The sequence below is a fragment of the Maylandia zebra genome, linkage group LG13 (assembly GCF_041146795.1).
Source record: "Maylandia zebra isolate NMK-2024a linkage group LG13, Mzebra_GT3a, whole genome shotgun sequence".
NCBI classification, from domain to species: Eukaryota; Metazoa; Chordata; class Actinopteri; order Cichliformes; family Cichlidae; genus Maylandia; species Maylandia zebra.
The window spans coordinates 23,483,470-23,497,074 of NC_135179.1; the positions used below are offsets into that span (position 1 = coordinate 23,483,470).

A 13,605-nucleotide genomic window follows, 5' to 3' on the forward strand; every position below is an offset into this window, starting at 1 on the left:
CCTACATATGAAAAATTTCCCTGGGGACTAAAAATTAACAGTGTAACTTGGTGCATTTTACCCAAAACCTCATCTCACTGCAGTAAAGAATGATTATTTCAATCATGTCACTGCATAAGTCAAATTTTACAAAGGAAGAACCGTGTGATTGGGCAGTAGCATTCCACTCCCTAACCATTGTTCCCACACCACAATCGGCTGCCTCAGATTTCCAGCATTGCCTTGATGATAATGTCCTTCGGCAGGCTGCTAAAGTAATGACCATCTCTCAGTGTGGCACAGCGCAAGGTTGCCCTGTACCACGCTCTAATATTTTGGCCTTACATTCAGCCGCATTTAACACAGACACTTGAAGTAGACACTGAAATCTGCCATGAACTCAATGAAACAGATGGGCTGAATGCCTGATCTGATAAGTGCAACTTTAATTGCTTTACCATAGGAGCAATCAATGGGACGCGATAGTGAAAAACAAAAGCGTTCACTCACCTCCGCCTCCTCCCAGAAGACTGGAGTTTGCTGAAAAGAGAAGGAAAAAAAGTGCATTTAGTAAAAATAAATGTAAAAAACATACATAAATATGGATAATTCAACAGCACAGGAGATCACAGCGTGACGAGCCTGAAACTGGCTCGAATAATAACAGTTATTTTACAGATTTTTGTATGGCTTTGAAAGGAAAAGCCTATAATGACACATTTCAATAGCTCCGTCTAGCAAATATAACATGAATGTCATCCAACAGTTTGTTTATCAAATCTCCAGTTGACAAAAATGATCAATGTGTGAGGCAGTTTTTTTTTTTTCTTTAAATATCAAATTAGCAACTTGGCAACAAATGTGTGATTCAGTCAGCAGCTACTCAATATACACTCCTCGGCGGATTTTCTTTGGCAAAATCACAGCGGTTGTGCTCAATAAGACATGCGATTCATTAAAAGCAATTAAGAGTAGTGTGCAGTCTGAGACAGTTGTATACTACTGTGCAACAGTGAAATCCAGATATTGTCATGGCTTTGCAGGGTCTGTTCATCTCTCTGGGGAACATGTCACACAAATTGATGGAGACACGGTAAGAAATTATGGTACTACTGGAAGATATATTTGCAAGCAATAAACTGTTTCTACTATGTGTGTCCACTGTAATCAACACTAACAGTATGCTGTAGGTAACTGTGCAGTATATGAAATATAACCTTGGCCTAGAGTTTCACACTATTGCAAAAATAATAAACAAAAATAAATTTCTATCACTAGGACAAGGTATCAGTTTTAATAGTGATGCAACAATCAACCGGACAATAACCAGGTTGAGCTCATTTCCAGCATTCTTTGACCGGACCAGTGACCGACCTGCCATAAGTTGAAATACGAGTCCATCCCTTTCATGCATGTGAAAAAAGCACGCAGCAGCACAGGCAAATAGTCACGTACACTCACAGCTATGTGCTAACATGTCATCAGTGTGGAAGCCTTTCACTGCAATTGAAGTTCCCCAAAGTAAACCACAGGGGAACCAACAACATAACAACAACCCTAATCAAACACACTAAGGTAGTTGAACATGGACATTTTAAAGAAGCTGACGAATGGAAAGTGGTTAAAGTCGAAGATAACCAATCATCAGGTCAGAGCCGGCCACGAGCTAGCAGCCTCTGTATGAGCAAAGGATTAAAGCAGTTACAAGGGAAATTATGGTAAGTAACTGACATTTGTTTTGTTACACAAATCTGTTGTACCTACTTTAATTTGACATGATTAAATATGTCAGGTTAAGTTGTGTGTACAGCAACTCATTTACATGTAATTATTTTTTATCTACTTGCAATTGCAGAGCACCTATTTTCAGTTGTTTAAATTAAAAAAAAAGAAATTAAATAACATAAATGTATTAAAAAAAAAAGATCCTGTAATTTATTGCAGTTTAATATGAAAATAACTTAGACATAGACTTCATTTAATTCCACATTGGTTAAATTCACTACAATGTAGTAGGAGCAATAATGATACACATGTATTTTTTAGACAGTATTTATCCTGCGTGGGTATTAAACAGTCTGACTGCTGACAGGGTGAAGGACCAAGAAAAAAATTGTATTGATGGAAAAGTGCTTTTTGTTTGTTTCTGTCAGTTATAGCTCCTAAATCTGAATGAGAATCAGCCAATAAAACTGCAGCTGGTGGAACTCTATGCTTTAGCTTCAGTTTTTCCACGAATGCATTGCTAAAAGAAAACCTAATATGTTCATTTCCAACTTTACATTTTTATTTCTGGACTTTGTAGCTTTTCATGATTAACAAATTTGAAATAATTAAAAAATAATCCCCTTGTTTTTCACTGTGCACTTCAGTCCCTCAGTGGGTGAGTGGGGCTGTCCTCTCACCTTCTCTCCCTGACGTTATGTAGACTAGAAAAGAAAAACTGACAAAGAGCAGCCTGCTGGCGTGAATTCTGGCTGGATGAGAATATTGGCAGCAGCGATCGTATTGTTATGCCGTTCTTGGTCACATAAATCATCCATCCACTACCATCACATATCCACAGCAAGTTTAAACACCAAATAACTGACATGATCGTCACAATATGCACTTGCCAAAAAAGAAAATGTGTTATGTACCATAAAAGTGTACAGTAGCTTGCTGTCAACACTCCCTGTCTCAGGTTTGCTGCATTTCTAAAGCAATTTGTTCCAGCACATTAGCTGAGAGGAAGGCTTTAGCACGAGGCTTCTGACATACTGTAGATACGTAGAAGACCCCTGAGGTAAAGCATAGCTCACTGATGTCTGTTGTTCGCTTTCAGACCATTTAGTTCATCACCACTCATACGATGACCTGTGCTGTTCACGAATGGCCGAGTCCCCTCCATTTACTGTAGTTTACTGGTAGTTAACTGTCACTGTGATATACCAGCTGAGAGAGTATCATTAAAATGAACCTGTTTTCATTCTTGCCCCGTAAGATACATTCTTTATACACGCGAGAAGGAAGATTAGAGGGGATTTAAAGTACATCTGTTAATTTGAAAGTTTCTGGAAGAAGGTAGACTATGTGTTTGAAGCGGAGTTCATACAGCGGATATTGGAGGAACCATGCACCGTGCCATGCCTTTAATGATCCTCAGATCCAGCTATGCATCGGGTATCATTAGCAGTCAATGCTTCCCTAATAAAAGCTTATTATTTCTCAGAAACGCTCTGTGCTGAAGTAATAGATAATGAACGTGTGCTATCAGGGAGAGTAATCCAATCACAGCAAAGTCCTGTGGCTTTTATGATTTTTTTTTTTTTGTTGTTGGTCTGATTACATGTATAAGTGATTTCTGGAGTTCACTCAGTTTCTGGATGTTTCTGTGGAAGCATTACTGTTTTGTTCTCACTTGGGCACCCAACATGAGTGGGCATAACTTCAGTTGTTAAAAAAAAAAACACAACCTCTCCCACTGCAGAATGTGTTTCATCAAAGGCCCTTTGTTGTGTGTATGTGTGTGCACATACAATATGAGCACCAACATACACAAACAAAAAAAACAGCAACTCAAACAGGGATGTACTGACAATGCACTGTCATGTTTACAATAGCACCTCTCCGGGTTTTTCTGTGATGAAAAAGACACTCGTGCTCTCCCAGCCTTTGTTTAGCTCAGGAATCTGACAGCCATCAACAGAAAGCACGCAACTCGAATGTGCGTCGTTTCTACAACAGCCTCTCGTAACCAGGTTGGGACATTTTTCTGTTCATGTTTGAAGATCACAGAAGAAGCTCAGAAGCCAAAAAACACTAAACTAAAGGAATTTTCATCAGTGTATATCTTTCTGCATGATATAAATTTTCAAAGTTTGAAGTTATTCGTGTATAAAAGCACAGTGTAAGTGGTAGTTTCAGTGCCAGTTTAAAGAAAGCTAATACTATGCTAGTTTTCAGCAAAGTCTATCATCATTGTCTAGTCTCCTGGGGAGTCTTCCTATTCCTGAGCTATTAAAACACTGGGGTTTAATTACCTGACATTATGGAAATGCATGCCTGAGGGGGGCGCTTCATTTACTCCACACCTAATCAGAGATTGGAGATGTGGTTGCTAATCAGTCTGACACAACTCTCCTGCATGTGTATGTGTGTGTGAGGCAGAGCAGTGGTAGTAGTGAACAGGGTAGGCCAGGGGTTGAGATGCGAGATACTTTTTTAATGTGTTTATGGGAATAGCCCACTGGGAGATGAGGCGTGTTCTCATCTTTGCAGTCAGTTCGATGAATGTGTGCTTGCGGGGAAAGGTAAAAATGTTGCTATGTGCTTTTATGAGCCCCCAATCCACCCACCCCCATCACCGTTTCCTGTTTTCTCTCATTGAATAATTACAATGTCTTTCTTTACACAAAATACTGTATCGGTAACACGCAGATTCAACAAGCTCAGCCCACATGCATATCAACAGAAACACGTAAAAGTGAAAATGAACGGGGACTTGGTTTAATAACAGGTCTTCGACATAAGACAAATAAGAAGCAGCTGGCAGAGAAGCCAACGCTCCTAGCAACAAAGGCTATGAGCTGGTGCTTTATTCAGTATGACTTGCCTAAGAAGTGCGTCAATTATTCTGAGTGAAAATCAAAACAGAAATCCATATTTGGCCACATCCATCCCATAATGCATATTTTACAGTGTGCGTATTAATTATAAACTAGACCTCCTTGCAGTTTTCCCTGCTCTCGGCTCAGTCTGGCAATCTTTTGGACCAACACATATCAATTCATATTATCTGTTTTGTTTGTTTTCTACCTTTTGCCTACATGTTGAGTTGTCTCTTTAAAGCATGTTTATGCATTTCCTTTTTTGCGATCCTCTCTTTAGCGGGCAGAACTGAATATTTCTTCACCTTTTAAACAGGGGAAAGGATCCCATCACAGCAGGCAGAATATAGGTGCCAGCTTGAGTTTTCAGCCTGGTTGTAGTGAAGGTAAGCCTTGACTGTTGGCAGTGACAAGAAAGAAAAAAAAGCAGAAGCAGAAGCTCTTACAACTAGGAGTTTTTCAGGAGTGCTAGTGTGTCATTCCAGGAGTAGCCATAACATGGGAGATAAATCTCAGTGAAAAGGCTCCCCAGATTGCCTGCAGATGGTAGGTCATTTGGAAGTGCCGGTCCATGCTGTTAGGCTGGCTCATCAAACACGTGTCTGGACTGTCACTGTGGGAACACCTACTTCCTTTCTGCCCTTTGAACCCTTAACCCCAACTGCAACCTCATATACCCCTCACCCAATGAAAACAAAGTGGTGCCACTGCTGTGTATTTTTAGGGCAAGAAAATATTGATAACAGAATCTCCACCAAAGAGTGTGACAGGCATAGTATCAAGAAGCCAGCACACACGCACACACACACACACAATGAAAAAAAGACTATTAAAACCACTGTCTCATCTCAGTGTGTCAAGATATTTGCAGAGCATTCATAAAAATGGCTTTTGTGCACTTCAGTGTATGAGTCCTGTGTGTGTATATGTGTGTGTTTGTGTGCAGAGGGCACCGAGGCATGGATCTGGGTTGCATGTTTGGTGTCGTCAGCAGAGCCCTAGATCATGCAGTTAAATAGGAAGTGCTAGACCGTAACCACAAAACCTCAAGGCAGTAAACAGATCCACTGTCTACCTTCTGCTCTCTGCCACCTTAACTGAACCTTTTAAATATGTTCCATCAAATGCACATTCACCTTATCCTTAGCAGCCTTGCACACGCTTCTCAGCAAGCTCAGACGTTAATAGTGTGCTCCGTTGTGACTTTGGGATAAAAGGTGGGCTACAGAAACTAATAAAAAAATCTTTATGGGTCAGGTTGCCTGCTCTGTTGCTGAGTCAAAAGAAATCCTTGTGCAATTTTTCACAGCAACCAGAGCCACCACAGCAATAAAACGCTGCTGGGCCTATCTGGGTCTACAAATCTTACCAGCATTTTCTTAGATTTTTTTGTTGTTGTTTTTTTTTAGTAAATACATCCGAGAACAAATGAACTGTCATAAGCGCGCTCTTTGCTTTGTTCCACATCACTCACTGCTGCTTCTGAAGCGTGCCTTACCTGTCCACAAGGAAGGAGTTCTGATTTTATCAAATGTGACGTTACACAGAAAAACTGTCCCAAATAAAAGCACTAACTAGGTCAACAGAGCTGCTCTTTGTTACCAGGAGCCATATTATCTATTATTCGGCTTTAATTAGAAATCTTACTTACAGCTAGTCTGACAGGCAGATGATAAGCACCTTGTGCACAATGAAGTGCAAAAAAAAAAGAAGTCCTTGAATAATGAAAAAAAATGAAAAAGTTGGAGGAAATAAAAGCTAATCATTTGAAGGCTTGACTGACACTTAGACGGTCATTAGCTGTTCCTCTTTTTGGTGTTCTGATGTTTAACATGTCAGCTCTGAAAGTCGATCTTCAAAGACTCAGCGGAGTGAAGGACTTTCTTTTAGAGTGGAATAATGTTTGCTCCATACACAGCCGACTTTTCCACTCCACCGGCCTTCCTAACAAGCACTGATACTGTGTGATAGCATGCGTGCGCATCAAATGCATACGTGCGTGTACATGGAAGCATTCCAAATTTGATATCTAGAGCAACCCATCTCATGTCTGTGCAGCTCCGTGTTAAATCGAGACTACTCTAAGCGTCAATGATGGAGGCTGTTCGCTTTTAGTAGCTGCTGAAATTCACACAAATAGAAATAAAATTTAAATGAGCCACCAGTTATGAAATGAGAGAGAGGACACAGTGGTATTTCTTATTTGTGGCACATTAAAAATGCATGTGGCACCACACATGCTGCCTCGCCTGATAATACTGGTTGGCACTTTTGTTCTTTATATCTTACAGAGGTCCCTAAGGAGCCTGACTGAGGCAGGCAAACTCATAGCCGAGGTGGCACAATCCCAGAAGTCCGTTCACACACAAAATGGCTTCATGTGGGGAAAAAAAGACTGTCTCAAACAAATAAGTCATGGTTGTAACAAGGTGTGCGTGAAATGTGGATAAAATTAAAAAAGCTCTATCGTTATCTCGACGTCAATATGTCAAACTATTTACTGAAATTTTAATTGCGAGTCACTGGCACGTCGATGAAGATGAAAGGAGCACCAGGAACGACAACAGGGACATTGATATGGAGTGTGTGCATCAATTAAAGCACAATGCACAATGAATTCAAAGGATTCTGGCATTTGTGTGACTGTGCCAGATGCACAAGAAAAGTGGCCCAGCACTGAGTGCTGTATTTGGCTTTAACATCTATAGTGTGAAGTGTCTGGCAGTTCAATATTCACAGCCTTGTTAACTGACGTGATTGATTTGGATCGTCAGTTTTTTGTTTAGTTATGAAAAAAATCTGAAAAAAAAGGAGTGTGGTTTCAAAACCGTGGCCTACGCTGTGAGAATATCCACATTTAAAATCAAGGAGCACTCCTAGAGTTTCAGTATTTCGCTATAGCAAATTCAATCTCATAAAAACACATTTGCTATCTACATGAGTATCAGGGGTGGATTTAAAACATTAATTCAGACTGAGAATTTGACTCCATTTCAGGTCCACTCTATTCACATAAAGCCTTACCCTGTTATTTAGGGCTGTCATGATATCACATTTTCTCTACTGTGGCAAAATACTGTTAACAATATAGGAGGATGCCTAGAATAGAGAACTGCAAAAAAGAGCAACTGTTCTCTCTGACAGCTGTGCGTTTCGTCTTTTTACACAAGAAATAAGAGACAAGGGAGGCGGAAAGAGAGTGTATCCATAAATCCCCAAACGCTGTACAAGAAGAAATGACTGGTTAAGATATTATATGCGTTATTAACAATATACAGTACGTAACTCTTAAATATTGTAGTTATTTTCAATACAAGCAGGTATACTGTGAAACCCCTAAGAATCAAATATGTTCAGCATCCCAAATACTAGGACTAACAAAGAGGCCATTCTGAACACTGAGTTTTCAAGGGCACATCTTCAAAAACTCCACAAAATACAGCAATCATAGCACAAATATAAAAGCATAAAACTCTAAAGCCAGATTTTTATATATAAAAGGGTTAGCATAGCCTTTTAAAAACAGAGAATTAGATACTTTCAAATGACTTTCAACTCCATATCAAGTACCAAAAAACGACACATATACACATTCGCTGAAAGCTAAAACGCAAACACGCTTAGCATTTCTGATTTTGCTTGTGTTTTTGACTGACTTGAGATCAGAGGTACCTCACCTATAGGTAAGGGTGACAGAGTTTCATCATCTCATTCCTGCTTTTTAATATGGCAACTCAAGTTCACAGGAGGCCAGTATGACCAATCAGGCCAAAAGGAAATGACTTACTGCTGTGGACACTCCACTAACCAGCAAATATACACTTAGATCCGAGTGATGTAAATTATGTCAGAGGGTGAACAACTTCTTTGTTTTGACTCATCTGTGCAGACGCTACACTTGTAGAGCACCACTACCCAAGCGTTGTCTAAGTGAACCCCGAGCACATTAGGGAAAAACATCAAAACAACTACTCATCAGTGGTGTCTCCAGCTGTGAGTGTGCACACACCACTGAGAAGAGTAAAACAATGGTTTTGGTTCACATAATTTAAAGTTCTTCTAGCTTAAAAACGCATGTGGTACCCTTTGCTTCCCCCATATGGGTTAAAATGTTACTACCTACCTCAGCTGTGCGGCGAGGATGTCATGTGAAGAACTTTTTAACTTGTATCCCCAGATTTGAAAGATAATTTGCTTATGAAAAGAAACGAGGCTTAACTGCTCAGAATCACTGATAGCTTAATGTGAACCCTTCTTTAAGATGTATTTGACTTTGAAGTACAAATTACAATATGAGAGCGCCCTGTTAGTCGCTTCTTAAACCTATTCATAGTCTCAATTGTACATGTCATATAGTGCTGATAGTCGAAATTATGTTGTTTTTACAGCTTCTCTCAGCACCAGTGTTATGATGTCTGAATGTATCAATGTGACAACAGGCTTGTGTCACAGTGATTAATCCCTTTCCTCCGCAGGCTTGTCACCATCATAACAAAGCAACAATACCAGATGCCAAAGCCAGCCCACACGTCTATTGTTATAATTACCTGACCTTCAAATCCACATTAATGAGCCCAGGATGATCCCATTCTCTTTCATCATTTGGCTTCCGAGCCCTCCTTTTATCTAACAAGGTCACCTTTCACAACACCGCTTCTCCCTGAAATACACATCCCCCTCATAAATATACATCCACCTGCATCTGCTCAACCCCCAGTCCTAAAAAGGAAGCTTGAAGAAATTACAAGAAAATGAAGATGTAGGTGGGCCGTGCAAAGCGCGCATTTGTATTTCTTCTGAAGTTGACACCAAGGGAAAAGTCAATGCCACCAAAGTTAGACGCGCGCAACAACTTCCCGACGATTGACGTGTTAGTTAATAATCGTTTTCAACATTAAAGACGCAGCCTATTAACATGAATGAGAAAGACTCGCTGCATGGGCTCTGAAGGCACAATGCAGGGGGGCATCGTGAGAGTAGGGTTCATTAGATGAGTCGTTTCAATCTGCTTCCACAATTTTAATCTCAAACGCACAGTGGTAGTCACAACAGTGACAAAAAAAAATCTCTTTGGTTTGTAACAAACCACAAACAGTTTCAGAAAAGTGGCACACTCACGAATTCATTTGTTCTATTATTCCAGCCATTTTTTGCATTGGTGCGATAGAGTTTGCTGAATATTAAAAAGGTGAAACTTCCACATGATATAAATGCGGAAGGACTGTCAAGAGTCCTTCAATGAAAAAATGAACAACTTAAAGCTTAATGGTACACTTCAAGTGCAATTGGTGCGTGCATCCTCTGCAAAGCCCAATGACCTAACTGGCAATTTTACTTTAAGCTATTCAGATCCACACCGACATTCATCTATGTCTTCATGAAGTGTTCTGAAATTCAGCTTTCATGTAATGTTGATACAAACCAATAGCAATAATTTCCACAAATACCAACATAAATACTCAAATTAAAGTGCATTTACTGACACGTTTAACCATCCAGAGAGGCAAAGACTTAAATCTTTTTACTGGCATCTAAGGAAACTGCAAATCTCACAGACCTTTCATAAGGGAACGCTAGTATATATTGCAAGAGTAGAAGTCTAATGCATAATGGGGAAAGAAATCTATAAAGAAATTCAGTCAGGATAGGTATTCAACATTAAACTTTCTTCATTTGACATAATGTTACGAGAGAGCATGATATTCCAATTCACCCTGTGCAAGTGTTTAAAGAGTTGACCCTTATACTGCGGTTTAGATTAAACGGGTTATCTGCAAACTTCACAGGACCTAGTGTCACTAGAGAGCTCCTGGAGGATTTGAGCCAGCAGCTGCACATTTCTGGATTTATCAGCCTCATGTTAATACAGACCCTTCTTTACTGATGATCAGGCCTGCTGGTATGGTAAAGACTCACGGGCTCCTCTGGGTCTTCACAGTCCACTAACCCCAGTGCATAACCCACCAGACAGCCAGACAGTTCCCCTTACTATATCCAAAAAAACACGGCTGGGATTTCTCCAGATGCAGAAGCCAGGACAGCATTAAATTGGAGATCCTCAGCTACTGAAGTGTGGTTTCAGAATCGACTTCCTTTTTACATATCGCTGCATTCTCTTTGTGGAAAACAGAAGTCTGGAAATAAGGGTCTCGACCTCGATAGCCTGGGCAGGGTATATACACTCAGTATTAGAGTCCATATAGCTTAAGTGCAGAACATTGCATTAAGGAAGAGTGCATTGTCTTTTTTAAAGCTAAATGTATTTTAACTTCTCTTACTTCCTTAGCAAAATGCACTTAACGGGCACTCAAAAGAATCCATTCCCACCAGCGTCTATTTGATCACAATGATCTAAGTGTTGAGGTGATGTGTGAAGCGAGCCCCGGATGCAGAGGCACACCGTTTATGTCACAGAAACTAATCTCCCCGGAGCGCCAACTGCAATCAGAGTGAAGCATCTTCTTTTCTGCTTATTGAGCATGAAGGCTAAAATGGATTGTGCTTTAATTAAAGGCACTTTATCAAAATGCTCTTAATCCTTTTACAGTTCGAATGTACGTTTCATGCCGTGGAGCAGAGCGCTGGTAATGCATCACTGTTTTAGTTTTGCACAACTGCAAACAGTAAGGTTAGGAGTCTTTTTTGCATAAATATACGAAATACAGGATCTAGTGCTCTGAAATAAAGAGCAACAGAGTTAAACTGAACTGAGCAGATATCTAACAAAGACATGTTAGTCTGCTGTAGTGCATCATGAAGACTTATAAAGCTAGGCCATCCCATTCTGATGAGAAATAATCTCATAAAAATCAAACCTGCATTAACATTAATAGCAGCAGTTGTAGTGATTTGACTATAATGGGGTGTATTTATTTTGACAGAGCTAATACTTTGAGAATATTTTGTCAATATAATTCGTTTGACACCTCAAAAACTTCACATTCGCTGCTGTTTCAGACTCGGTGTAACTTCTTAATCTATGACTAGTAAGATTCTTGGTTTAATCATTAGTTATTATTAATCTCTGGTTCTTTTCCACGGCTTGTCTTTTATCCTGTCTTCCTCATTTCACACATCTCAGCAGATGCCTGAGCCTGGTTCTGCTGGAGACTTCTTCCTGTTAAAAGGTAGTTTTTCTTCCCACTGTCACCAAGTGGTGACTGTTGCTGTTTACCAGGACTGGACTGGGACAAAAAAAAATCAGCCTTTGTATTTTTGGCCCAAGTAGCCCACCCTGAGCGATCAAAATGTTGCAGATGGCCCAGTTAAATATGTGCATGTATTTGTGCAATTCCTCAAAGCAATGGTAAAGCTGAGTAAATAGAATAAATTGGTCAAAGTAGCCATTCATTTCACTTGAATCTTTGAATCTCCGCCTTCTTAATAATGTCCCTCCGTTTATTTTCTTACCATGTTAACTACACCTTCCTCCATTGCTTCCTCAATCTGTTGTTGGGACTGGTGTCCACCGCCCTGCACTCCTCCACTCCCAGTGCTAGTAACAGTAGCCTGCTATGACTGCGAGGACTTGTTATTACTTATTGCAGGTACTACTATTGACGGTATAGCTGCTAACATGTCAGTTAATTTGACACATATCGCTCCCATCTATTTGCAGTTTCTTTTCCTCTCTTACTTAGCTTTTCACATCCACTTTTTCACTTTTGTGTGTCCATCTGTATCAACCACTTCTTCCACACTATACTGTGGTCTACAAGGTACATAAGTGCACAGGGAAGGTAGGGGTGTGGGCTGTTGCGTTAAGAGATTTGATTGAGCAATCCAGTGTCAGTAATGAAAATGAATGAACAGGCTGCTGTCAGCGCTTGTAGGGCCGGTGCAGAGCAACTTTAAGCCGGCCCGTGGCCTGTAAAATTATATTAGCAAGGGAAAAAAATTATATCGAACCATCAGCCGGCAAGTGCGTCGGTGCCTGCCTGGGTCCTTACCCTAGAATTTAAAGCACTTTGGGGTGACTGTTGTGATTTGGTGCTATATAGATATAAAACTGAATTGAATATGTTTTCTAATATGCACCAATATGTCAGAACTGGTGTCATTACAAATAGTTTGTCCAGCAGAGCAGCTCTGACCTCATTGCTTACTCACTCTCAGCACTGCCTGCAGCACATGTAACAGTGCATACTACAGCTGGGCAGAAAGCAGTGTGCAGTCAAGCACTGTGCTTAAGCAAGCTCCTAACTAGTTTGTGAAATACACTGTAACCGCCTCTTACCTGCCAATGTCCTCGTATGGCTTTTGCTTGAAAACTAATATGTAATTTTACCAGGCGTGCCCAAACTTGTGAACACAACTGTATATATCTCCCAGACTGCACATTTTTGAAGAACAGTGAGAACATCATGTTCAGACACACCATTAATATAATATTTTTCTGTGCGTGTTTCCTTTGAGTCATATACGGACTGTTTTTCTTTTCTCGTTCAAACAGAATCCCAGTGGCTAATTTCCTTCTCTCTGCCATCAGTAGCCTTTTGTGAAAACAGAAGAAAAAAAAAAGACAACCGGTTTCAATTGCCTATTCAAGTGCACTCTCTGAAGTAGTAAAAACACATGGCTAAGACTAAGAATTATACAATCAGACAGGCAGCATTTTGTCTCGGCAAGGTCACTAAATAAATCTAAGCCTGAATAAGAAACACAAGTGGCGACATGAAGAGCAGAAAAAAACCTGTGCGAGTGTTTCCACCAACCTCACTTTTCAACAGTGTGCTTCTGCTGAGACTCATTTGTGTTTCTTAAACGAATTGATACAATCCATCAGTCAGCTCAAATCAAGTACTCTTGCCTAAAAACTTCTTCATCAAGAACAAAACATCTACTATGAAGTTGCGCTGTGGTCATCGCAAGCCATGTTGGCAAATTTGCAATCATGTTTCAGGCTCACGGGAAATTAGCTACAGAGACAAAAACTATTATCCACCATAAGGAGTCATCAGAACACTCAATCCTCTGTGTTTGATAAATAAGGCATGGCAAGGAACTCACTAATTAGCCATCATTTTGATTGATAACG

General features: G+C 40.1%; 1 protein-coding gene across 1 annotated transcript in view; it reads right to left on the reverse strand.

Annotated features, from left to right (window-relative positions):
* macrod2 (mono-ADP ribosylhydrolase 2) overlaps positions 1 to 13,605 on the reverse strand; it is a 424,084-nt gene that overhangs the window by 288,425 nt on the left and 122,054 nt on the right. The window contains exon 4 of the mRNA XM_076891831.1: positions 490 to 519. Coding sequence (XP_076747946.1) covers positions 490 to 519 — 30 coding nt within the window. The remainder of the gene's footprint in view (positions 1 to 489; positions 520 to 13,605) is intronic.